Consider the following 26,227-nt stretch of genomic DNA (forward strand, 5'->3'; position numbering starts at 1 on the left):
TTTGAGTATCATGTTGCCTTAACCATGTGCTTCTACCATAAGATATAGACATAGATGCTTATATGAGTGTTGGAGGCTCCGTCGCTGCTGTGTGCAGTGTTCAATTTGACTTTATTTCAGTCTCATAGGTCCATATCAGCACAAAAATATTAAATACAGAATTAGGACAACAACACATGGATAGAATCATTCTGCTCACAAGTCAACGGTGATTAAAACACACAGCTTACAGCCATCCCGACTGTGTGTAGGTTCAGTTAAGGCCAAGTTTTTGAATCAGTTAATCAACATGAACCTTCTCAGCACTATAAGTAGATAGGAGGACTAAATCATCAGCTTACAGATGGCTAATGAGACTATTCCCAACCATTCATCCAGTGTTACATTCTTTTAACTTGTTAGATAGATCCTCCATATGCAGACTGAAGAGAAAGGTGACAGTTGTCCACCTTGTTTTGACCCCATTGGCCACTGTGGTGCAGATATATCACATCCAGTTTGATGTGAATACCACAAGTGCAAGATCCTTATCAGATACGGGGGAACCCCTCACTCTTTAGTTTAACAAATACTTTAACGTTATTAATTTTGTCAAAGCTGTGGATGCATAAATATTGTACTGCTATGTCTTATATTGGTTACTTCCCAACCACTTCCTTCAATGCATCCTCAAATCTAAACTGAATACCATGATATGTTCTTGAAGTCTATCCAACAGAATTCATTCTAATGCTTTGGAAAGTATACAATTCTAGAAAGCAAATACTGGCAATTTTAAATGAAAGTGTTGTTTCTGCAGCTTCTTATAACACAAAGAAACTAAAAAATAATGAAAAAAAAATGTCCTCTTGGATGTTGCTGTACATTTTTTTTCCCGGTTTTGGATCTAATTTCCCAGTGAAAAAAACAAAAATACAAACAAAGATTTGTAAATCTTGACTGTAAATGTGTATGTAAGAGAAATAAGTTGAATTGTCCTTTCTCTGAAGGGGAACACTCCATTCTGCGAAGTGCACAGGAGGATTTCTCTCTCGTCTCACATCTGACTCTCTGCGGTGTCACCGTATGTCCGTTGACACCGCAGTAGCCACGCCTGGTTGAGAGTAGTGGGTAGTGGTAGCAGCAGTGGTAGCAGGGCCCTCCCTCTGTCTCTGCAGATAAATAATCGCAGCCTGCCTATCCCAGGCATGGATGACGGTTGCACTCAGACATGGCACTGCGACATTATACTCTCGACTTCAGCCTCTCTACGGCAGGTAAGACGAGTGCGACGAGCGGCTGAATACACTCAGTGCATTCAGGTTACAGGCACTGCATCAGGGCTGCATGCTAGCTAGCTGGCTAGCCTGCTACTATGAACCTGCTAGTCTGTCACTGCCCTTCAAAACAGTAACGCTGTATTGATTTGGATGAAACACGGCCGATAGAGGCAGATTCACACATGTTTTTCAAAAGCCGGGGTTCAAAGCCGAAAGGTACTGGAGGTGAAATGTGTGATTTTATTGTCATTTGCATGGTCATGTGTTAGACGTTACACTTTTTTTGAACTCTATTCAGTCCCATTGCTCCGGATAGCGGTTCAGTGCCGCTCTGGCTAACAATGTGAATAAAGTATGTTCAATCCTGCGCGGTCGCACAGGAAGTGGCGCGATTTCGGCCATGTTTGTAGTTTTATAAGTTAAAACCGAATACGTAAAGGCTGTGGAATAAGAAGCGTTCATGCATCCTTTACTTATGTAAAAGTGCTGTGAAAATACTTATACTTAAGTAAAAGTAGCTAAGTATTATTACCTACCTATAGATTATATATCTATTTATTAATTTATTTATTATTTATTATATTTATATGTATTTTATATATGTGTGTGTGTGTGTGTGTGTGTGTGTGTGTATATATGTATGTATGTATGTATGTATGTATGTATGTATTGTTATACCAAAATCTACTTAGTATTTCAGATTCTTCCAAATAGCCACGGTTTGACTTGACGACAGCTTTGCACATTGTTGGCATTCTCTCTGCAATGCTCATGAGGTATGTGCCTGGAGTGGTTTTCAGTTAACAGGTGTGCCTTGTCAAGAGTTAATTTGGGGAAATTCTTGCCTTTCTAGCATGTTTAAGACCATCATTTGTGTTGTACAGAGGTAATTTATGCAGCTGACAGCCCTTTTCGGCTACTGCAGTAATCCATATCATGACATATCAAGAACCGCTCAGTTAAGTAAAGAGTCAAGTCAAGTTCGACTTTATTTGTCCCCAGAGAGGATATTGGTGGTGCAGCAGAAAAACAGTAATCACACACAATGTCACACAATATCCAAAAAACGCAGTAAGATCCAACATATAATGAGAAACAAAAACATGGAGTACTGTTAAAAGGAAAGCAAAGCAATATTTACCAGGCGTGGGTTGGCTGGCATTACCTTTTGCTATCAGAAGAAGGTGGTGAAATAGCTGAGGGAATGAAGGAGTGTTTGCATCTATTTGTTTGCATCTGTTGGTTTTGGCTGCTGGATATTTGAGCAGGAACTCAAAGGCAAAGTCTGATACTTGAGGTGCAATGGTTGGATGTAGTCAGGTTATCTGTGTGTACTGGTTCTTATATAGATCACACAGCCTTTTCTGTTGAGCACCTGTGATACTGCTGAGCTTATCAATTATTGTGCTCAAGTCCTGACCGCCAGTTTTAGTGTTAGCAGGGTTGGATTGATGTTATGTAGTCGATACACATATCCTTGGTATCCTTGGCAGTCTCAGAAGTCCCAGTTCACAGTGCCTCAGATTAGAGCCCATATAAATGCTTCACACAGGTCAAGTGGCAGACACATCTCAACATCAGCTGTTCAGAGGAGACGGCTTGAATTAGACCTTCATGGTCAAAATGCTGCAGAGAAACCACAACTGAGGGAGACCAAGGCTGCGTGAGGGCGAGAAGGAGTGTGATGGAGTGCTGCGTCAGGTGACCTGACCTCCACAATCACCTGAGATGTTTGGAATGATCTGAAGAGTGAATGGAAAGCAGCCAATAAGGGCTCAGTGCATATTTCAAGACTGAAAAACCTTCCAGGTGATACCTCATGAAGCTGGCTGAGAGGATGCTGAGCTGAATTCTTACTTGAATTCTTTTTACATCGTCACGCTGCCACTTTTATGCACGTGAAGGATCTGAGCACTTCTTTCACCGCTGATGTGGAGAACGATTAAAGGGAGCAGATCGTCATCTTCTGTCTTTCTCTTCTCAGCTGACTCTGCCTCAACAGTTCCTGGTCTGCTGTCCATATTTCATGAGCAGGAAATGACAGAGACTGTCCATGACACAAACGGACATGGATACCTTGCTACTCTCGTAGGCAAGAATGGCCGGTAAGAACAACATTTTTGCGCTGTGCTGCCATATTTTTTTTGACAAACAAAAGCTTGCTGTCTTCTTTGGTCTGTGGATGCAGAAATTTCCAGAAACGTTAATTACACTTTATTAGGTCCATATTTTGCAAAAACACGCACATTAGCTTTAAATGCTGCTCCATGCGATGTGGATGTTAATTGTAAATATTTGAGAATGGAGTTAGCTTAGCCTCTGGAGATGAATATCATCCATTGACATCATTGTTTGCTTCCACGTGAAGATGTCAAGCGAAGCTGCATACAGCGTCTTTTGTTTCCCATGTAGAACCCTGGAGTGCCTTTTCTTGTTGAGCAGAGTGCTCTTTGTGGCATGTGTTTAATAGTGACGCTGTAGTCTCTGGAGAGAGGAGCTCTGCTGTCACAGGAAGTTTGGGGGGGTTTATGCCAGAACAACCAAGAGGCTTGAGACTGGCTTTTGATTTGATAATCAGAACTGCGCAACATCACTTTTTGGTCTGGTTTGAGTGAACCCAGCAAACCAATCCAGAGCTTCAGTGTCTCCCAAAGCCAACACAGATAATCTAGCCAGGCTAATTCAGATCTGGTTTAAGTAGTTAAAATAACTCAATCACTCAACTAATAAACTGGCACAATACATGAGGACATCCTGAAACCCACGCAGACAACCAGAGGTCTTCTCAAGTATCCAGGTTGTGTGTTCCTCATGCAGCTGAGTGACAGTTTGCTGTCAGGGCCCTGCTGAACGGGTTTAGGTTGGCCTTACTTGAATGATGTTCTCGCAATGGAAATAAACCCCCACAGGAACAAGACAGCAGTGTTATTTAGTTGTCAGTAAGACTGTTAAGCACATAGTGTGCATACTGGTGCTCAGCAGGGAGGTGGATTATGCTACAGGGGTGCTGTAGCAGATTTAATGAAACTTTCCAAACGAGGCATTTGCAGCCCCCTTTTCAAGGCAGCAGTTTGAGCCTTTTTGGGTGGAGTGTCAATCAATCAATAAAATGTTCCACTTAGTTCACTGCTTTGCTCTCTTCACCGCTCTCTTCTCAGGCTTGCTGTTCTGCGTGTGCACTCCCATGGGTTAGTCACCATTGATCTGCAGTGTTACGAAGAGGATAACATTGCACAGCTAGACAATGTAGGTGATTTCAAAACACTTCCATCCATTTATACACAGGAAGCGCCACAGTGCAGCGCTGTCATGTGATGTTTCTCACTTTTAAACAGGTCAAGGGATCCAATATTTTTTTTTATCACTCATAAAATTTAATTTTACGACTTTATAGCTGCACACATCGTCAACCACTTTGTACAGTATTTCCTGGAGACATAAATATCTGTGCCAAGGACCAGCAACCAACATTATTGCCTGCATATGTTGTCAACTTGCCACTGACACCCAAACACACACTTTCCCATACACAGCACATTCAGCTGTCCTTAAGAAATGCAACTGCGGTGGAGCACCAATAGAAAGCGCAGTGACACTAGTGCACTATGAAATATGTTGATGAAAAATACTTTTATGCTTTTTTTTCTCCCCAGCTTTTAAATGCACTGGAAAAGGAGCTAAAGGTTCTCTTCAATGGCAATATTACAAGGATTAAAAGGCTCCCAGCCCTCGTACGAGGAGCAAAGGTTGACCGATACTGGCCCACAGCTGACGGCAGACTGATTGAGTATGACATTGACCGGGTGGTGTATGAAGAAGATTCTGCATACCAGAACATAAAAATATTGCACTCGCGGCAGTTTGGGAATATCCTCGTACTGAATGGAGACATTAGTAAGTGAATGCAACACTGCAGTGCATGCCGTCTTTGGCAGTTTAGCTCCGTCACTTGATGGTTAAAAAAGTTTTTTGTGCGTGTGTAAATGACTCGTTCCCCTTGCAGACCTGGCTGAGAGTGATTTGGCCTACACCCAAGCCATCATAGGTAGCGGCAAAGAGAATTATGCTGGAAAAGAGGTGCTGATATTAGGAGGAGGTGACGGAGGCATCCTCGCCGAGGTGGTCAAACAAAAGCCAAAGATGATCACCATGTTGGAGATATCCTTTATTCTTCATTCTGTGTCAGGTTGTTTTCTTTCCTGATGTGTGTAATCTGCTCCTGATTGGTCGTTCCTTAACACCGTGTGCACATTGACCAGAAGGTGATAGACGGGTGCAAAACGCACATGAGAGAAACCTGCGGCAATATCCTCGACAACCTGAACGGAGACTGTTACCAAGTGAGTGCTGAAAACACATTCATCTGTTATTGCCATAAAATCGTCACTGAGCCTTACGTTTGTGATCCTGAATAACTGGCTTCAAGAGGTTCAGTATCCATGTTTGCTAGCTAAATGACAGAATGCTAAGAGGAAAATTGAGTGGACTGTCCTTGTCTCTTGCGTTGCAGATACTAGTCCAGGACTGTGTCCCCGTGCTGAAGAAGTACGTCCAGGAAGGAAGGACGTTTGATTACGTAATTAATGACCTCACTGCAATCCCAATATCTACGGAGCCAGAAGAAGGTTTCTGTATTTTTTTAGATAATATTTGGTCTTAAAATGCCTTAAACTCAGATTACATAAAGCATAAACAAGCATATTCCTACATAACACCTCCTGCCACATTAGACGCATTTTTACCGTTTACCTTTACACTTATTGCATGTGCTCAGATAAGGAAAAGGGGAATTGTCCGGTGTGTCTGACAGACACTCTGTCTATAATATAGATTGTCTGGGGTGTTGGCTAAAAGCAGCACAGAGGTGTTATTACTCAACGTATGTCTGAACCTGTCTAACTGCTTGTTGTAGACTCGACATGGGAGTTCCTGCGTCTCATCTTAGATCTGTCAATAAAAGTCCTGCATCCCTCTGGGAAGTATTTCACACAGGTGAGTCTTGTCCTTTTAGGAAATACTGTGCAAACTGTCCATACACGTGCTGTGTGTGTTCAGTCTCTGAGGTAATTATAGGTCAGAGATTTGCTCGCAGGAAGTATTGCAAGGAAGGAGTTAATGGCTTTGTTTTTGGAGGGATGAAATACTTCTTAGATCTAAGCTGAATTCAGTTTCAAATTGTCAGACAGGAATGTTTGATGGTTGGACTGATTAGATTTCAGCGTTTAAAGATCACACTGGCCTCACAAAACACATTTTTGGTCATAACTCAAGAATTCATGTGCTAATTATGACAAAATTCCACGCAAATGTGTCATAGGATCAAATGATGATGACATTTTATATCCAGCAGGTCAAAGGTCAGCTTCACTGGGACACTGTGATGTTATACAAAAACACTTTTCTGGCCGTTACGCAAAAATCACTCCGGAGCAGACTTTGAGCATATTTCACATTTGGTCAGATACTGAACCGGTGACACTAATCTTAGGTGTCCACCTTGAAACTGTGCTGATTTTAGAGATTTTCTGTCAACATGTGTGTGAAGCATCAACATTTTACAACTCGTAGCTTCTTTGCAGCAACGTCCATATTTGGGTCCTTGTAATCCACCATAATCTCATTGCTTCTGCTGATATCGAGCTTCAGCTGATTGTTGTTGCACCATGTGATGAAGCTCTCTATCGGTCCTCTGCGCTCCTCTGGAAAAATAGTCTCTAAGTGAAGACGGCATGTTTCTCATCAGTGATTATTCTCTAGAATCACACGTGTCAGTAGAGTGAGAACTTCCACTTGACTTAAGTCTTCACTTATACAAGTCAGGGCAGACATGGATGGAAATTCAAATTGACTGGTGGAAACGCAACCGCGAGGCAGTGACTCCAGTTTTCTGCCTCTGCTCATCAGGGTAACAGCGTGAACCTGACAGAGGCACTGAGTCTGTATGAGGAACAGCTGGGAAGGCTCTCGTGTCCCGTGGACTTCTCCAAAGAGGTGGTGTGTGTGCCCTCCTACTCAGAGCTGTATCCTTTTCATCAGAGGCGTTTAACACGTTGTCATGCAGGAAAAATAACCCCAAATTGTTAATGTTGAGTGTTATTTGGTTGTCACTTAAACAAGCAAAAGCAGCGCTGTTCATGTCCTTAATTGCACCGTGTCAGATGGGTTTTCTACACTGTATGGAAGAAGTAGAGACCTCCAGTTTCCTCTGCTTGAATGCCCAGCGGCTGGAATGTTAATGCTCCTCCCGTTTCTGCTGTAGCCTTGAGGCTGTGTTCAGACTGAACATGACATGAAAATTAGAGGCCACAGAAGGATTGGACAAATGCATTGTTTTGGAGGCTTTAAAATGTTAAAAAAAATGGAAAAAAAAAAGAAATGAAAAGGAGTGGAGAAAAAGAACACTGACACAAAAATAATCGCGGCGTTCCTGCAATATAAAGAGTAGTTCATACGTCTAAGGCATATTTCACACACATGGCAGTCTGGATGGCTGGCATGAGTGAGTTACTGCTCACTGACCACAGCTAGCGTCTGTACTGTAATTGGCTGGTTTTGGTTAACAAGCATGAACTTCAAAACACTCCAGCGGTCAAGCTAGTGCGAATAAATCACGTTTGTGTTCAGTCTGAACGCAGCTTGAGGGGCACAATGACAGTTTTATTCTCCCCTCTCCATTAATCCCCGCTTTCCCCGAATCTTCCCTCTCTTTCTTCCAGTTTTAGTTGTGTTTTACCATTGTCTGCTACAACTGATCAGTTGTATTCATTGATGTTGATTTGGAATGTCCATTTGCATGTACTCTGAAGGAACTGTTAGATGTTTCAACAGTGCTTTGATACACTGATAATGTGGTGTAACTGCTCTTACAACAAGCTTGTTCTTTAGGTTTTTTTTTTGTTTTGTTTTTTTTTCTTTGAGTTATGAGCTCAGATTGTGCGATAGGGCGATTTGTAGGCTCCGCACAGCTGCATTGAATTGCTTTTAAGCTCTGTTTTTGTTACTGCCTCACTAATGTGATTTGATTCTTTCAGGTTGTGTCAAGACAATGTGACCGTGTCCAGTGAGACTGAAGTGTTTGAGTCCAAATGTGTTTTTAAAAGGGAAACAATTCCACCACTTTAATGCCACCTCTGTGCTTGTGCTGTTCACGTGTCATGTTTTATTAGCACCTTTGGTTTCTCCTGATATGTTTTAAGTTTTTTAAGACCGTATTAGGTGCATGTAAAGGACGGTGAATGTAGCTTGCATATACAGTACACAGCACGTTTACGCGTGATCAACCCTGTGGGACTGAGTTACATTTATTTATTCAATATGATTTCACCAAATGCTGTTCTGTCCCACGTGAGATAATTTTTGTGACCATCTACAATTAAAGTGTTTTTGGGGGAAGATGTTTTAGGTTTTTTTTTTTTTTTCAAACATTTTAGGAAAGCATGTCTTTATAAACCGAGAAATAAAACAATGCAGGCTGACCTCAGTGCTCTGCCTGAACTCTGCATGGTCTGATAAATCACCGTGTTGGTGCTGTGGAGGAACTTAGCCTTTCCAGTGTGGTTTGAGGGTCTATTTTAACTGAAATCGTCTTTTTCTAAATCTAACCGAGCAGTTTTGTTGCCTAAACTTAACCGAACTGCAACAGGAAACTGAAAAAAACTAACCAAAAAAACAAGAAAATTATATGTGAACAATATAACAGTGTCTCAATGGGACATAAAGTATGCTGGACCCTCTCATCAATGGCCTGCTCCGGGTGCAGACTTTGTCATTATTTGGTCAGTTGCAGTGATGGTTTGGAGCACTTGCACTGTGATCCATTTTACTGCTTTTTCAAGGGGATCCCAACAACCCATAACAGTGTTCAGTCGTGTCCCAGTGGTATTTTAAATATTAGAAAGTATGTTAAAGCCTGGCCAGACAACAGGGTTACATTCATGCTTTCATACAGGACAACAGCTCTGTCATTTATTCTGTTCTCACCTGCTGACTGTAGTCTGTGCTACAGAAGCAGAGCACATTGTTAATTACCAACTCCAGTCCAGAGTCAAATAATCATCAGATTTTTGTCCTGAGAAATACTCAACTATGACAGGTGCTTTACCAAAGCAGTGTGCAGCACAAATCCCAGATTATACTGTAGGTTCTTAATCCCTCCGGTGGTTGTTGAGGTTTTTCAGTCTGGACCAAACTGCCATCCCTGTAACTGCCGCTAGCATGACCACAGTATGGGATCAAAGAGGACAATTAAGTGGATTCTACAACCCTGTTTCCAAAAAAGATGGGACGCTGTATAAATGTAAACAGAAACAGAACATGATGATTTGCTAAACATTGAAACCCTGTATCTCATCGAAAAACGACATATCAAATGTTGAAACTGAGAAATTTCAGTCGTTTTTGAAAATGATACCCCGTCATATCGTAGAATTTGATGCCAGCAACACGTTTCGAGAAAGTTGGGACGATGGCAACAAAAAACTGGAAGGGTTGTGAAATGCTGAAAGAAAACACCTGGTGGACCATCTCACAGGTAATTAGATTAACTGGCAGCAGGTGAGGAACATGACTGGGTATAAAAAAAGTCTCCCAGAGAGGCTGAGTCTGTCTGAGGTTAAGATGGAGACTCTGCTGGCAAATGGCACAATGATTTAAGAGTAATGTTTCTCAATTGAAATTTGGGGATTTCATTGTCTACCGTACATAATGTCATTAAATGACTCAAAGAATCTGAAGAAATCTCTGCACACAAGTCACAAGGCTGAAAACCAACACTGGCCGGCCGTGACCTTCAGTCCTCAGATGACACTGCATTGAAAACAGACGAGATTCTGTAGTGGACGTCAGTGCATGAGCTCAGGAACACTTCCAAAAACCAGTGTCCTGCACATTCACGCACATGTAAAGGCACCATTAATGCTGAGCCATATATACAGGTTCTGGAGCAACATACGCTGCCAAGTAGACTTTTTCAGGGAAGGCCTTGTATGTTTCAGCATGTCAAACCACATTCTGCACGTAATTACAACAGCAGGGCTCAGTGGTAAAAGAGTGCCCCCAAGTCAAATAATGCATGCGACATGAAGACGGATGGCGCATAAATTACTGTTCATTTACATATGTACAAGTAAAATAAAATAAGAATTCAAAATAAGAATCATTAAACAGTCTGTTCTGTCGTTTTCGGATCAGGGTGCTTGTTGGTTTCTGTGCTCCCTGTTGATCTCGTTGAGGATCACGTCCATACTGGGGTCTTCGTCAGCTGTGATTGTTCTGTCTTCAAATGGGCTGCCTGTAACAGCACACTGCATTATTTCCAACAGATCAAACGTGTGCGAAAATCTCCTTTTCAAGAATGAATTAACCAGCATTTTCACTACAATAAACAAGTAACACAAACAACCAAATACAACCGTAACTGACAGCAAATGAGAAACAGTATCCAGTTGAAACGCAACCTAAGGTCAAGGACAAACGAGCCAGTTATGATGCACAAGCACGAGCGATTTTTTTAAAAGGATTTCAGTGAAAATTCAGGAGCAATCACACAGACCGAGTGCACTGTTCTCTCCATCCTTAAATTCCCCCTTTGTAATCAGCTCTGACCACATCAGGCCCTTCTGTTCATTATTCCAGGAAAAAGGGGCAGCGCATTTAAAAGCTTTTTTGCCTAATTCTGTTCTAGCTCTGGGGACGACAATCTGTAGAATACTGTGAGAGCACAGATCATAGTGATCTTGGATTTTACATGTAAGTATATAAATAAGAAGGAACCAGCCCAAGGGGAGATTTCTATATAAAAGCCAACCAATGCAGAAGTCTGTGGACATACGGACCCTCCCTGTCTGTCCACAGACCCTAACCCGAACCCATTTAGCAGGAGCATACGAAGCACAGTGATGGACCAAATATAAATATATATAATTATTCTGTAAATATACAAATGCACACCTGTATGACTGGTATAAATCTAGTGAAAGCTTATAATAAGACCCCACAGTCTGTGACTCTCACCTACCAATGCCATTACTCTGCTCTGAGGAGTCACTGGCCAGGAAGGACGAGGAGCTGGATGAGTTGTTGGACTTGGAGGACTGAAGAGATGTTATTCTGGTCACTGATGACTTCTTCGCCGTCTTCTGTGTGGCGGTGCGACTCCATTCTGTCAAAAGAAATTCCACAAGGTAAAGTGGCACAGTCGTCCACAGATTTGATCACACAGCTACTGCACTTGGATCTTTTACTTTGAAGGACTAGATGTCCGTATTCAAAGGAATCAGAAACCAAACAGGGGTGTGGAAATGAAATTTAAAGTGAACCTCTCTGACCTGAGTTCTCTGCGAGCCTCATTCTGCCGCAGCACAGGTAGGTCCTCCACTGCCTCCTCACGTTTTCTTTCACCGCACAGTGGAACACAAATATAAAGAAACCTGCAAAAGAGAAACAGCATTTTTTGAAGAGACGTGACTCATTTGGAATTCAAGATAAAGACATACTACCTGTCTGCTGTAAACATCGATTGCAGCTTACAGGCCTGCTTCCTCTTTCAACTTTGATCTACTGTACTTACCAAAGATGTGCACACGCACATTTTCTTACGCAATGAGGGATTAGTGCTGACATTTCCCTCATGTGCTCTTACTTTCTGTTTCATTTCGGAATGAAGCGGTTTAAATAATCTGGCTAAAGTGTTGGCGTACAACAGCATCTGATGGCGTGTCTTCCCTTTCAGACTCATAGTGTGGTGCCATGTTCCCAGATTTCAGCTAGTCTGGGTATATACTGGGTTAACTTTACCCAGTACCAGGAGGGTATTTTGACCCTCTCTTTACTGTCGGGTTTTTTACCCAAACAAAAATATGGTTATTTTGACCCAGTGTTGGACAGAATAAGCTCAAGTTTTGCCATAGAACTGTCCCAAATGTATAGTTAGAGTAGTTGTACAATGTAATGTGCAACTGTCATTCATAACTACAGATTAAAATGAATCAGTAACAAATAGTGGCGTGTATGTTAATGAAGAGCTAGAGTGGATTGTAACAGACACAACACTGGATCAAAACAGCTCCTTTGGTGGTTTTCTGTCCATGGGTAGCCTGCTGGGTAAAGTTAACATGTGTCATGCAGTGATTTTTGCTGTGTACAAACAAAAAGCCCAGCTATAATGCACTCAGATGGTCTTCTTATTGCCGTGGAGCCCTCATGATTATGAAAATGACCAAAAGCAGGCGCTCATGGACCCATTCTTACGTGAAACGAGTCAGCTCACCTTGCAAGGAGTTAAAGATGGCGAAGAGGTACATGAATGGCAGGTTAAGGGGCCCCCAGGCGAAAAAGGCAAAGCCCCAAGTGAGGCCCAGGAGGATGCTTATCCCCGCCACACTGCGCGCATCCTGCAGTGTGGTGCGGTGAAGCGAATTATGAGGGTTCTGCCTCTTTATCCGACACAGCTGGATCAAAACCACGACGAACATGACAAAGTTGAAGAGGAAGACGACACAGAAATAGGCCACCACTGCTATGTAGAAAGCGATGTCATTTTTCAGCCAGCAGCTGTGGGAGAGGATAACAATGGGAAGGAATTAATGAGTTTGTTTTGAAAAGGTTTTATTTCATGCGTCTTGGTATTTGTGGAATATTTTCAGTTTGTGTGGAAAATGTAGCTGCAGACTCACAATGAATCACTTGTGCCATCAGAAAACTTCCCATAGGAGATGAGACCGTAGTTATTCTTGTCAATTGCAATGACAATAATGACCACAATCATCGGGACACCCCAGCCGACCAGCGAGAACTTCAGCATGTAGCGCGATATGTAGCTGTTGAAGACTTTCACAAGGGCCAGGTACATGTGGACAGCCTCCAGTCCCATCCAGGTGAAGGCAACCAGCAGGAAGTAGTGAAGAAACCAGGCAGTGGAGATGCAGAGGCCCACTGCATCTGGGTAGAGTGCCAGCCACGCATCCACCAGGAAGACCAGGTTCAGCAGCAGCAGGGCCAGGCACAGCTGGATCAGGATTTTGGATGGAATGTCCTTTCGCAACTTCCTGCAGTGTTCAGATGGTTTGGACAACATGAAGCTTCTCAGTGGACTGTGAAAAAATGTCTGCCTCTTTCCAGTTTTTGTGAACTTTGCACATAAGAAAGGCTGCATTCCAAGCCACATTCATTTGTGAACTCTTGTAATAATAAACAACTGTCTGAGAGAGAAAACATTATTTTTTGTCAAAAAAAAGGCAAGATTAAGATGATCTGTGTGGAATTTAAAAGCTGAAAAATGTCGTATAGAGTATGCCACCGCCTCATTATATGTTAATGGCCATCAATTATTATTATTAGAGTATTCTAATGAAAAGAACAGAGAATTCAAGACACTTTTAATGAGTTAAAAAAAAAAACACTGTAACTTTATCATAAAATATATTGAACCACAGTCTTTGAACTTTGGTGACTCCTTGTGGTGGAATCAAAACACGCACAGTGGCACACTGCAATGGTCATTACATGTTGGATGTGTGTAATTTATCTCATGACTCTCACCCAAAGGCCAAGTAGGTGAGGAGGGTGACAGACAGGAAGATGGCAGAAATTCCACAGCCGATATATGTGATGAAGGAAAGGATGTTAGCCTGGAGGCGACTTGTCAGAGGCTCCCTGGAGAGGTCCTGTCAGAAAAAGAAGGAAGCAAAACAGGGTTAGGATTAGAGCTGTTAGCTGTTAGATCACCAAATGTGTGGTAAAAAAAAAAAAAATAGAAAAGCCATTGTCTCCTCACCAGCAGGATAGCAAAACTGGTTAAATGATTGCAGCCACAAACTGTCTCAGTGTCTGTGCTGTTTTGGACAAAACAGCCGCTTGAACTCCAGCCGCCTGACCCGTCTGCCAGAAGAAAACAGGTGAACAATATTTTCAATTTTCTTCATTATTTTCACTTAATTCCAATGGACATTGTTAAAAAAAACAAAAAAACAAAAAAAACGTACTGTTCAATTGGAAGTCCCAGAAAACACACGAAGCCACAAAATTAGCCTGTAGTTTGGAAAAAAGGCACAATCAGTTTACAGTCTCTAACTGTACATCATGATTTTTTTTTTTCCTGTGCAGAGTGACAGCTGCTGCCCTCACAGCATGTTTGTGGATTATCTGTATTGTGTATTTTAAAAGCAGACGTACTGGGACAGGCTCTGTGTTCCTCAGGTGAATTACAACATCGTCCTGCAGTCCTGTGATTGACAGGTTGGCCACACTCGCCCCCAGAATCCCACTGTTAAGTCTGCGTTTTCCCAAAGATTTGTCCTGCATGACCGTTTAGAGTTTAGAAACATAAAGAAACCTTTTAAACACTAGATCAGAGATATGCAGATGACAACACATTTCTGTTTCTCCGTAGCTCATAATAATGTGTATCCAGTTTTGAACGGGGATGCTTGCTGAACTTGGAGACCTGGAACACTGAGCTCTTCTGGTAGAAATTGAACTGAACTCTGGAGACCAGCTGCTGCTCCTCTGAGGTTAGGTCCTGTGTGAGAGAGGGAGGCAGCCTGATGGAGCCCTGAGGGATGGAGGAGTCACTCTCCACATTCCGTCTGGGCCTGGGAGCCCCACGGACCTGCAACACACAACAGAGAGACACACACACGTTTGACAACTGGATTTTATTAGCGCAGACCACCTTTTTCTTTTGGGGCCACTGACATCAGTCCGGGGATGACTATTTGTGACAGCTGAGCTGCAATAACTCAACTCCTTTTTTCTTCAAAAACATGTACAAAAACAATTGAATCCTGGGATAAAACTCATGTTGAAAAAAGTCCCATCACTGTGGCGAAAGGAAGCAGGCTGTAAGACCTTCTGACCTAATTCACCTCACTGAATGCTGTCATGCAGAAGCAGCAACAACCTGTCCACATTTTTAGAATATACTGAGTCAGATTATTGCTAATAGCAGATAAAGCACACATGGAACAAATCCCAGGGTTAACTGCAAAAGCAGATATCCATCAGAAGCATGTTTTTAACCACACATACACTTTTCATACTGTGACGTCAACATTTCTGCTGTGAAAAACGTCTGTTTGCAGTTACAAAATTCTTTAATGCCTCTGGGCTTGCTTGTCTGGTATTTAGTCCACAGTTATTGACTCTTTGCTGCCTGTTTGAAGTTGTAGCAGCATGTGCACTAATTATGGAAGAAGCAGTTGGACAGTTTAATTTAGCGAAACAACAGTCTAAAAATGCTGCAGCAAAAGTAAAGCCCTGCATTTAAAATCCTACTGAAGTAAAATAATGTAAGTATCATCAGCTAAGTGCACTTAAAATAAAGTAAATTTAAGTAAGTAAATTAAAGTAAATGAACCCATGCTGTAGAAAAATGTCTCTGTGGCCAATATAGTTTTATATATGATATAATTAGACATCAAAAGTGATATATTAATGTGCAAACAGCATTCTACTGTCGTGGCTGGTTGAGGAGGAGCTGCTTTGTCTGCATTATAAACAGTTTGATGGTTCAGCCCAGTATTTCCTAACCTCAGGGTCAGACCCCCTCCAAAGGATCACAAGATCACCTGAGGGGTCGTGAGATAATTAACGGGAGAGGAGAGAAAAGCAAAAATCTACAATCTACATCTGTATTCATACTTTGCCTTCTAATCGTATGACAGTTATTTAAAGGATGTCATGTGAGAAGTTTAAAGGGGGAAATGTGTTTTTGGTGGAACTGGCAAAAAGTCATAGATATCTGAAACATGTGACAAAGACCACCAAGTATGCAGTTTTGTTTTGTTTTTCTGTAGAATGTCAGAAGATGCAAATCAACCTTGAATCTTTAATAATTTGTATTTTGTAAGTTTATCATACTTTTTAAAGTAAAATCTTAATATGAAAAGTAACAAGTTACATTAGCAGTTAAATAAAGTAAAAAGTACATGTCCCTCTGACATGTAGTCGAGTGGAGTAGAAGTATTGAGTAGCATAAAATGTAAATACTCAAGCAAAGTACAAGTATTGAAAATTGTCCTTCAAGTAAAGTACTTGACTCGAATGCATTCTGTTACTTTCCAACACAGTTGAGTACGTAGCATTTCATATAAAACACCTCCACGTCTGCATCAGCAGCCCACAGGTGAACGAGTTCCAGTGACTACAGTAAATACTTCATACAGATGTAATCAACTGGGCTCTTGGTGCCACATACCTGGACATTACTGGGGTCTGAGATGGAAAAAAATGTTTCCTGAAAGTTACTGCCATCTGCTGGTTTCACCGACAGAGCCACAGCTGGAGATAAGAGGGTCTCAGTCTGTTCCTGAAGGACCAGCTTCAATGCCACTGTGTCAACAATCCCTATAATTCTGATGAAAGAGGAAATGAATTGGTATTGTGCAAAACGTTTGTTGAGCCAGTTCAGTTACACCATGACGCCTGGGCTGCAGACCACTACCAGGCCTCTGAGCATTTGCTAGTGGACCGCAAGGAAATGTTATGATTCAATGAGCAGAATAATTATATACATATACTACTGTTGGTTATTTTTGTGGTAATTACTTATTAAATCCATTGTCACAACATTTCATCATTAAAAAGAGTATAACATTTGTGTGAGACTACAGCTTGAGGGTCACATGCATATGAACCCACAGACCAGTGGGAGTCCCCCCGTCTAACTTCATATTTCAGCTTGTTTAGAAATGGGATGTGGAGAACAGTTGCATCAGCTATGATGTGTCCCCTGCTGGGGCAGTCTGCAACAAAATTGTCAATATAAAGATAGTTTGAGGTGCAAAAAAGGTTAGAAGTTATTTAGCAATGCTCAATATGTTTGAGAATTCCAGATAAATTCATCTGCAACCTGTTGGAGGAGTCTGACAGCGTCTCAGGTGAAGCGTCCAGCAGATTGCTGACGATGTGGACGGAGGTGTTTCCCAGCGCCAGGCTGACTGTCGGGCCGGACAAAAGATTCTCCAGCTCAGACACCAGCTGATCCACCTGGCTGGAGTTCAGATTGGACACGTCTCTGGTCAGGTCCAGCAATGCGTTGGCTTGGCTCTCAGCTGTAGTTAACAACATTTTACAGGGGATGCTTTAATGATGCTGTCATGATATAAAGGCTGCACACAGATTTGTACGCAGTGCTGAGGTGATGATAAACCTGATCCGTTGGTGGTTGGGTTCTCTGATGGGGCCACAGACACAGATTCATTTGTGGTGGTTGTAGTTGTGCTGAGTGTTGCTGTCACTGTGACATTAGCAGCAGCGGTGGTGGCATTCAGGGCTTCAGCTGTTGTTGTGCTCATTGGGGATGAAGTTACATTTACAGTCGAGCCGGTGGTGCTTGGTGGCGCAGTAGTCACAGTTGGGCCGGGTGTGGTAAATGACGACAGACTGCACTGCTCCTCCATCTGCACAACCACGTTATTTCCATTTGGACTAAAAAAGGAGAGATTAAAGATATTGGGTGAAAGAGCAAAGAGCCTGCAAGTAGACTACCATCATGTTGAGTTTATAAAGATTCTATTAAGTTAGTGCAGAAGATAATACAAACCAATAGAGGATGTCAGGTGAAGGTGTTTCCATTGCCATGCAAAAATTATAAGGCTTTAGGTTAACTTCAACCCACGTGAACGGGGAATTTAGAGGATTGTTGCTGGCTGCTGAATTTCCACAAATGGCTGTGTGACATATGAGGCAAAACACAGATGAGAGGTTTTACAGGATACGTTGAATCAGCTTGTTGACTTCGGTCCCTGCAGTTAATATACACACCTGCTCGGGTCACGAGTCCATAGAGACTGATATGTTTCACAGACTGAAACACATGAATCACGGCGGCCAACACAGTACAGATAGAAACCTCATGGGCAAATCTTAAAATCACCCAGCAGCTTTGAAGACTACAATGAAACAATAAGAAGAGTGCAGATTTCAGCTAATGTTCAAATGTTTCAAGTGTATCGGTGCATAGAAATGCTTCTTCAAGGCATGTTTAGACTTACTTTGCTGCTGTTCTTCCACAATCCACATTGGCATCCTTAACAGAGATTTAGATTTTAATCAATGGATTATGTTAAAGTAACATGTTAAATACAAAATATGCGTTTGTGCATTGAATGATAAGGTCCCAGAAATGTTGTTTGGGCATGAAATGTTCACAAACTTAAACAAGTGTGATGGAAAAGCTCACCAAATGTGAAGAAACTACTCAAGAAGGAAAGGTTAAAGCAATATGATTACCTTGTATTCAGATGCAATGATGGCCAGTGGACATGAAACACTGCAGAGCAACATTACAAAGATTGTATTAAAGTTGATGAAAGCGTCTGTAAAGAATATGGTGTGAAATTTGATTTGGATAATTGAAGAACGGCAAAACTCACCCTAGACTTTTAGAGCAGTTTGGTGGTTGTCCTAAGTTAGAAATCTGAAAAGATTCGAGATACTTACAGACAAATACTAAAACACACACTTATGTTTGCATGTTTTGAACTTACCAGGGACAAGACTTTTGAAATGCTTATCTTGGGATCTTCTATTAAAAATTGAAAAGTGTAGTATGCATCTACAAACAAACAAACAAACAAACAAACAAACAAACATATATCTTACAGACTACATGTACTCCGATAATAATGTGGTGGTTTTGTGGGGTGATGAAAACACTCACCCGTTCCACTGCAGTAAGCAGAGCAGCTGCAGTTATTCTGTTTATCTGAAACAAAGTCAAAGTGTGTTGGTTTACTGAATTAAAAGTCAGTGTTAAGAGAACCACAGCATTTCCACACCACTTTGTACAGCATTTAACTTACTTTATCACATTTTGTGACACTGGGCCATCTCGATACTTATGATGATATATAAGAGCAGACGGGTTGTGCAGGACAACTACTTGGCTGGGCGCACTGACTTCCTGGAGAAGCTGGTTGCCTGGAAACCTTATGGTGACTTCAGCAAGTCACTGCACCCGGCCAAGAAATAAACTTTAAACAAGCAATGTTAATTAGTGAGGTTTAGAGGGGGTGGTAGGCAGATTTGTTACCTTTGGACAGAGCTAGCTGTTTCCCCCTGTTTCCAGTCTTTATGCTAAGCTAAGCTAACCGACTGCTGGCTCTAGCTTCATATTTACCCTACAGACAGAGAGTGTGTTGATCTTCTCATCTAATTCCCAGCAAGAAAGCAACAAAGCCCAATTCTCAGCTGTATAATCAATACTCTGTGAGCACATTTTGTGTTTCATAAGATTTCTGTCTGTCTGAACAGGCCACGTTTGGACAAGGCAGGGCAAGCCAACATGTTTTGGACAATCACAGTAATATGGATGTGCTTTTAGCTGCTCTCACCATGTGACAGTGCACAATAGGTGAACATTTATTAAGTCAGAACCCGTCAGCTTTATGGAAAATGTGTAATGTCTACTTATCTGTAGATAGGTGACACAAGTCGAACTTTGGTCCCTTTCGATTCAACATGTGGTAAAAAATGAAAGGGATTGAATAATTTGTGTGGTTTGAAGATGTTGAAGGAAATGATCAGAGCTCACCTCCACTGCAGTGAGATGAGTTGCCTTGTTGAACCACATATGCAGACTCAGACACTTCACTGTTGAAAGAAAGCCACACTTGATTATAAAATATATTGTTTAGTACAAGTGGGGGGTTAGAAAAGGGAAAAAGACAAACATCTTACCATGATGCTCCAGCTTCACCATTATAAATGCACCCGTTTTCCTCTTGTGGATTGCTACTGCACTCATTTTGTAGCTGACCTGTTTAACAGAGACCTGAATGCATCATGGGAACTTATTTGGTGGGTAATTATGCATTTCAGAGGACGCAACACTCACTTGTTCTATCTGCTTTCTGTCCCACCACATGGATATCAGAGGACATTTTGCTGGCCGCACAGAGCGTACGGAGAATACAGCATGGAGGTACGCTCTGCTTCAGCTTCAGCAGCACAGTACAGCTGGTGTTTCTGAAGAATAAGCTCAGTGTTAACAACAAATACATTTGTCACACTCGTTCCAGTCATGTGAGGGTAGTTCAGTAGATCATTATGTCACTTACGTTATTGCCGTCTCTGTGATGCATTTCACTTCAATTCCCTGTTAAAACAGGAGTCACCATTGATTCACATGATCCCTTCTACTCACATACTGTGACCCACAGGTACATTTAAACATTACCTTACCTGAAATAAGTCAGCTGTGCTGTAATTACTGACCCCACTGAAAAATGAAGTGAGACAACATTAATGTAAAACAAGACTGACTTAAAGCAAGTCTATATATATTTTCAAAGAAGAGATATGTCACTGCTCCTCTTACAAATAAAGAGCTGAATTCAATAAGACACACCCTGGCTTAAATAAACACACCCAGAGGTTTTGTTGCCACACTTCTGATGACTTGTAGCTTATGGTGGCTAATATAAGCAAACTGACGCCAGATACTGCTGTTTAACTGACATTAATGACTCAGTTAATTGACTTTATGACTCATCTCTACTTGTGATACTGTTTCTCTTCATTTTATAATATCACAGATAAACATTTCAGTGGTTTTAATGGCAGAGGCAAAATAAGCATTTTGTTGCTCAAGAGGCAATGTGCCAATCATGTTGTAATTGCCACTTGTGACCACAGAGGCCGCTGTTCAGTAACATACTTACTGTAAATTATAAATACAACAAATCAGATAAGTTGTACCCACAGTATAGACTTTTGGGAACTGACAAATATGCAATTTGAAGTGCACTTTGATTAGAGTTCACTATTAAGGTAGACAGCAGAAGATGCTGAGATAAAATATATGCTTATTACTTTCTCTTATTATCCACAGTCAAGCGTTTTTGTACTAAATCATGAGTATCATCAAGTGCACCTGGTTGGTGTCAAACTGCCATTGGCTTCACGACGAGCTCTGCCCGGCTTCTTTGAGCTGGAGTGGGAATTTGGGTTATTTGATGGTTTGTTCTTTTTTCCAGCGTCAGACAACTGCGTGATCACATTGGAGGCGAGTAAAGAGGCTGCAGAGCTGCTGCTCTGCGTCTGAGCCACTGTGGTCAAGTGATTTGTTGCAGTTGTGGCTGTGCTGGAGCTTTTCGAGGCTGTTGGTGGTGCAGCTGACATTGTGCTGTAGCTTTGTGATGTTGTAGATGGTGCAGCTGACATTGTGCTGTAGCTTTGTGACGTTGTAGATGGTGCAGCTGACATTGTGCTGTAGCTTTGTGACGTTGTAGATGGTGCAGCTGACATTGTGCTGTAGCTTTCTAATGTTGCTGTCGTCATGAGTGCCGTCGCATATGTGCTTGCAGGTGAAGTTTGTGGAGAGGTAGGTGGGGCAGTTGTTTCTGGGTGGTCTGGAGACCCGCAGCTCTGCAAGCTGTTTTGGAACACCTGAATAAGCTGAGAAAAAGAACATGATACTTATTACATTTAATCATAGGATATGAAAACAATTTTATTCAGCAGTTAATGCATTTCCAGTTTCCCTACATACCCAGGCCTTGATTTCTGATGCATTCCTTGTCTTTCCAGTGATATCCACAGTGACATCGAGAAAGTAGTACACTGCTGTATGAAGGGTGGAAAGAAAATTATTGAGGAGATGGATTTTAAAAATAGTCAAAATAAGTGGAACAGAGGCCAAGATATGAGGACCCTGAAGAATGAAGCGTCCTGCATTACTCATAATGCAACCTTGTTAGACTTTCCGTGCCTGGTAAACACCAGCAGTTAGTATAAATTAGTAAGCTAAGATGAGATAACACTGTTGTAAAAGATGGTCTTTATACAACTTTAGGAGGAGCTGTATTCTCCATGATGAGTAAACTGTTTTTCAAGCCTCATATTAGCTTCAGCCTAACTTCAAAATACATTTTGAGACAGAAAATATGTGAGGCTATCATTTAATGTCTGGAGTTCCCCCTTAATGTAAAAAGTGACACTGTTCAACATTTTCAAGTCATTTTTTTGTTTAGTTTTTACTCTCTATACTTTTGTTTTAGGCCACTTTAGACTCCTATGCCATTATTTCACATCAAATATTGTCTTATTCCGCTACATTCATTTAACAGCTGTAGTTAATTACTCTGCAATTCAATATATGATCATCATAAAAAACATAATGCATCCTTATACAGTGGATTAAACTACCCAACAGTGTATAAAGTAGTTAAAACTAACTCCACTTCAGTCAACTCAACTTTAAAATGCTTCACCAATAAAAATCCAGTGCTATAAGGGCTATTTTTACTTTGATGCTTTAGCATATTGTGCTAACGCCAGTAGCACTTTTATGTGAGTACAATTTTAATGTAATGTGTAACCTTAGTGGTATTGCTGTTTTACCCAAAGGACACAACAGTTTGGGAATTATGTTTATTCGCTTTCTTGCCAAGACTGAGATGAAAAGATTGATACCGCTCCAATTTCTATGAGGTAAATATATATATATTACATATTGTACAGGCACGAGAGTGGTATTTATCTTCTCATCTAACTTGCAGCAAGGAAGCAACATACATATGTCCACAAATGTCAAACTAACCCTTTATGTGAATATTTGTCCTCCACTGCTCCTGTATTCCATCTCACTGAGTGACGACCTTTTACAGTATCTCTAATATTTGACGTGTTTTGTGTCCTGTCATTAGTCGCCTTCGAATGGACAAAGGAGGTTTGGACTGAACAGGTCGGTTTTCATTTCAACCAGTTGTAAGTGATGGACGAGACCAGCAGCAGCAGTGTGGTGATGAAAAGAAGGCTGAAACGGATGTTTGCTGCTCTCTGATCACAAATGTTTCTCCTGACACGGCAGTGAATAGGATGATGTCTGCTCTCGCAAATTTACCTGAAGTCTGTGCATTCGGTGTAGCAGAAAGTGGGGAAGGAGAAGTGGAGGCCTCGTTACAGGAAGCCTGACCTGATGGGGGAAAAGAATAATTATTTCTCATCAATCATTAGTTCAGTTAAATAATGATTATTGTGACCCACAGCCATTGCTCTGGACCAGGTTCAGTGCACATATGAGAATCTCATAATCTTGTATTGTCCGATACACTGTACATTTGTTGGAGATTTTAATGGCTGATACATAAAGAGATTTTATTTAATAAGTAGCAACGTAAAAAAGAAAACAAATAGAAATATATCAATAAATGTACAAAAAGCTAAAATATAGAATAATTTCTATATAATCATTTTGGATCTCCCTCTGTTCTTTTGCACATATTCATGGCTGAAAGGCTCAGACATGCATGGTAATTAACAGTTGTCAACAAATGTTTTTGACTCTTGTAATGTTTCTTTGCTTCACCACACACCACACTACAGCACTGTGAAGTTTTGTGCGATTAGGAAACAGACAGCAATCAGACCGGAATAACAGGTTACGGTATCAATTAGAAGGGACTAACACTAACTCAGGTACATGACCTATGCTGAATGATTGGCATGTCTGACACGTCAGACGTCATAGTTTATAAATAGAGGTGCAGAGTTGTCTGTCCAGATAAGGTGGTAGAAGCTGCTGCTCCATTGTCTGCGCTTCACTCGAAACCCGTCAGAGCTGATGTCAGACCGTACCTGCCAGCAGGATGACCAGCAGCTGCATCTGCAGCCAGCGTAGATGTTTGACACGTGGGCCTGACGTCTTCATGCTGCAACATGACGAATATGATCATTTAAACCCTCAAATGATTATTGGCTCGATGAAATAAAAACATCTGCTCTTCAGCTTCATTGTGGTGACGTTAGGCTTTTGAGACTTATTGTTGAACAACAGTTCAAAAGGGTGAAAGAGTGCGTCACACGAAAAAGTTCTCAGGCATAATCCTGAACACCCATGCTAATGAATTCTTTAGCCTTTTGCATCCTGTTGCTATGTGTCTAAAAAGGTTTTATCTTTGCCTCTGATCATGCAGTCAATTATCTATATCTTGCGATGGATAAATGAACAATGTCGAACCAAATGCTTGAATGCATTCCTGATCAGACAAACCTCTGAGTATAATCAGACTACACTACCACAGAACAAACACATTACTTTTATCACAGCTTTGGGAAATTGCAAACAGTATATAGTGCCAAAGATACTCTATTGTACTGTGTAGACACACATGGTAAATGTTTGCTTGAGCTAGAGTGTTTCAGAGGTGTTTACCTCTGTTATGTCACTGTGCAGTGAATTAAATAATACCATGGCAGCAGAAGACTTGCATTTAGGACTTTTCTAAACTTTCCTGCTGAGGAAAGAAGACAGCAAGGTAATCAAAGCATTTCAGTGGACTGATTTAGTTATACTTCAAAACTAAAACAAGTTATCCAGTAAACAAAAGGCTTCCAACAGTGGACGCTGAGTGGATAAAGACATTTTGCCCCGAGGAGAATGGTGAGACGTGTTGTGAGAAAGAGGGAGAATCGAGTGGATGTGGACAAATAATCTTGCTCAGTGAGGGAGACATTCAGGCAAACAGATAATCTAATAATAGCTGAAGTCCTGATGGGTAAAAATAAGATGAAGCCACAGTTATGTGTGATACCCAAAACTGATAGCAACTGAGGAGAGGAACAACGTTGCTTTGTTGAATAAATCCAGATCTAATTTCCCAGTTTGTACATTTAAATAGACAAAGAATTTTTGGATAAATAGCACAAATCCATGGACCCGTCCTCGGTAAGTTTTCTTTAATATGATCTGAACATCACTGTGTCACCACACTGTTACTGATGCATCATCCTCTCTTATATTCCTCAGCAGATTATCAGTGATCACACTGAACACTTGATAAAAAAGATTAGAGTATATTCACAAAACCGAAAATGTATTGAAATAAAAACATGAAGTAAAGTAATTTGACAAGTAAGAAAAGAAGCAGGTGATATTTTAAAAGTCAATAGGTGGTTTCAATAAAGAAACAAGACAATAAAATCTAAACTGATATATCTAAGTATCCTAAAAAGATGAGCCTGATAGACAATCTCGAATCATGATCCGCCTTTGATTTGAGAGAATCCGTCATTCTGATTAAGGAAAAAGAGACACACCAGCACACCAACTTTACCTGACGGAGGGGGCAAGCATGTGCCAACATGATGATCCAGCAGAACAATCCTTGGGACCTTTCATTTGTCCGTCTTCATTTTCATGGAACATAACTTCCTGTGGGCTGAATCCGAGCTTGAACACAAAGCCAAACCACAGTCATTAAATGTGCATTTTCTTCTCTCAACTGTTGCTATTGTCCTAGGCAGACTGCTGTGTAAGTTCACTGTGAGTGTCTGCTTCTCACAAAGGATCAATAGCTGACACATGTGGCACGCCCCTGAAACATCAACCTGAACAGGCGAACGTTGCATACTTTACCCCGAGCGAGTCTCCAAGTCCTCCTGCTGGACAGGAAATTACTTGATATCACACCAGATCAGGAAAGGCCCGTTGGGCTGTATTATCATCCCGAACAATTCCTGTACACCACTAAGTTTGCTGTAGGCTTTTTTGTCGGGAAGAGATTTATCTCTATTTTTCTTTGGCAGTAAAGGTGCGCCCCAGGGTGTGACTGTGAACAAGTGTTTCCAGGGCAACACCACAGAGCTGAAAGAGTCCTGGCATTGAGACATTGACTGTTGCGTCAGAAGAAGTCACGCACCTGCAGCATTGTATGTCTGCCTCAGTCAGACCCAGGACTCTGAATGGGAGGGATCCACACACACACACACACACACACACACACACACACACACACACACACACACACACACACACACACACACACACACACAGATTCATTTCGTCTTTTATTATGGCAATTTAAACTGTATTTAACTAGGCACACACCCTGTAGAGTGCACACACACTTAGTGGGAGTGTGTGTTGGTGACTTAGGACATAAGTCATATTAATGGGATACTAAGAACATGATGATCAAATGGATTGTCATAGAAAATGTTCTAATGATAGATTTAAAAAGCTACAT

The 26,227-nt window shown here is 41.3% G+C and overlaps 2 protein-coding genes across 2 annotated transcripts; one reads left to right on the forward strand and one right to left on the reverse strand.

The window, feature by feature from the left end:
• The first annotated feature begins 1,074 nt into the window (after positions 1-1,074).
• Positions 1,075-8,656, forward strand: sms (spermine synthase). The gene is made up of 10 exons (XM_070983339.1): positions 1,075-1,256; positions 3,244-3,364; positions 4,418-4,505; positions 4,913-5,153; positions 5,263-5,417; positions 5,510-5,599; positions 5,770-5,884; positions 6,172-6,251; positions 7,164-7,279; positions 7,418-8,656. The coding sequence occupies exons 1-10, from the start codon at positions 1,211-1,213 to the stop codon at positions 7,446-7,448; spliced, it is 1,083 nt and encodes a 360-aa protein (XP_070839440.1). The 5' UTR covers positions 1,075-1,210; the 3' UTR covers positions 7,449-8,656.
• Positions 8,657-10,429: 1,773 nt separating this feature from the next.
• On the reverse strand, positions 10,430-25,529 carry LOC139345030 (adhesion G-protein coupled receptor G2-like). The gene is made up of 29 exons (XM_070983478.1): positions 25,316-25,529; positions 23,838-23,911; positions 23,104-23,175; positions 21,751-21,824; positions 21,133-21,656; positions 20,442-20,478; positions 20,318-20,355; positions 20,095-20,225; positions 19,938-20,016; positions 19,792-19,850; positions 18,919-18,963; positions 18,746-18,813; positions 18,489-18,632; positions 18,251-18,285; positions 18,021-18,148; positions 17,800-17,926; positions 17,407-17,684; positions 17,107-17,308; positions 16,453-16,609; positions 14,701-14,865; positions 14,430-14,552; positions 14,240-14,285; positions 14,032-14,135; positions 13,797-13,921; positions 12,932-13,303; positions 12,526-12,809; positions 11,585-11,686; positions 11,275-11,418; positions 10,430-10,548 (listed from the first exon to the last, which is right to left on the reverse strand). Exons 1-29 carry the CDS (start codon positions 25,405-25,407, stop codon positions 10,445-10,447), a joined length of 3,933 nt encoding a protein of 1,310 aa, XP_070839579.1. The 5' UTR covers positions 25,408-25,529; the 3' UTR covers positions 10,430-10,444.
• Positions 25,530-26,227: the final 698 nt, after the last annotated feature.

This window comes from Chaetodon trifascialis, chromosome 16 (assembly GCF_039877785.1).
Source record: "Chaetodon trifascialis isolate fChaTrf1 chromosome 16, fChaTrf1.hap1, whole genome shotgun sequence".
Classification (NCBI taxonomy): domain Eukaryota; kingdom Metazoa; phylum Chordata; class Actinopteri; order Chaetodontiformes; family Chaetodontidae; genus Chaetodon; species Chaetodon trifascialis.

Excerpts from the sequence above, each read along its gene's own strand:
- sms (XM_070983339.1), top strand. The coding sequence starts at position 1,211 with ATGGCACTGCGACATTATACTCTCGACTTCAGCCTCTCTACGGCAG. Across the intron at positions 1,257-3,243 it reads CTTCAGCCTCTCTACGGCAG|CTGACTCTGCCTCAACAGTT; the intron begins GTAAGACGAGTG and ends TTCTCTTCTCAG. Across the intron at positions 7,280-7,417 it reads GTGCCCTCCTACTCAGAGCT|ATGGGTTTTCTACACTGTAT; the intron begins GTATCCTTTTCA and ends GCACCGTGTCAG.
- LOC139345030 (XM_070983478.1), bottom strand. The coding sequence starts at position 25,407 with ATGTTCCATGAAAATGAAGACGGACAAATGAAAGGTCCCAAGGATTGT. Across the intron at positions 20,356-20,441 it reads GCACAGCTGACTTATTTCAG|GGAATTGAAGTGAAATGCAT; the intron begins GTAAGGTAATGT and ends CTGTTTTAACAG. Across the intron at positions 18,633-18,745 it reads TTTCAAAAGTCTTGTCCCTG|GGTGAGTTTTGCCGTTCTTC; the intron begins GTAAGTTCAAAA and ends CTAAAAGTCTAG.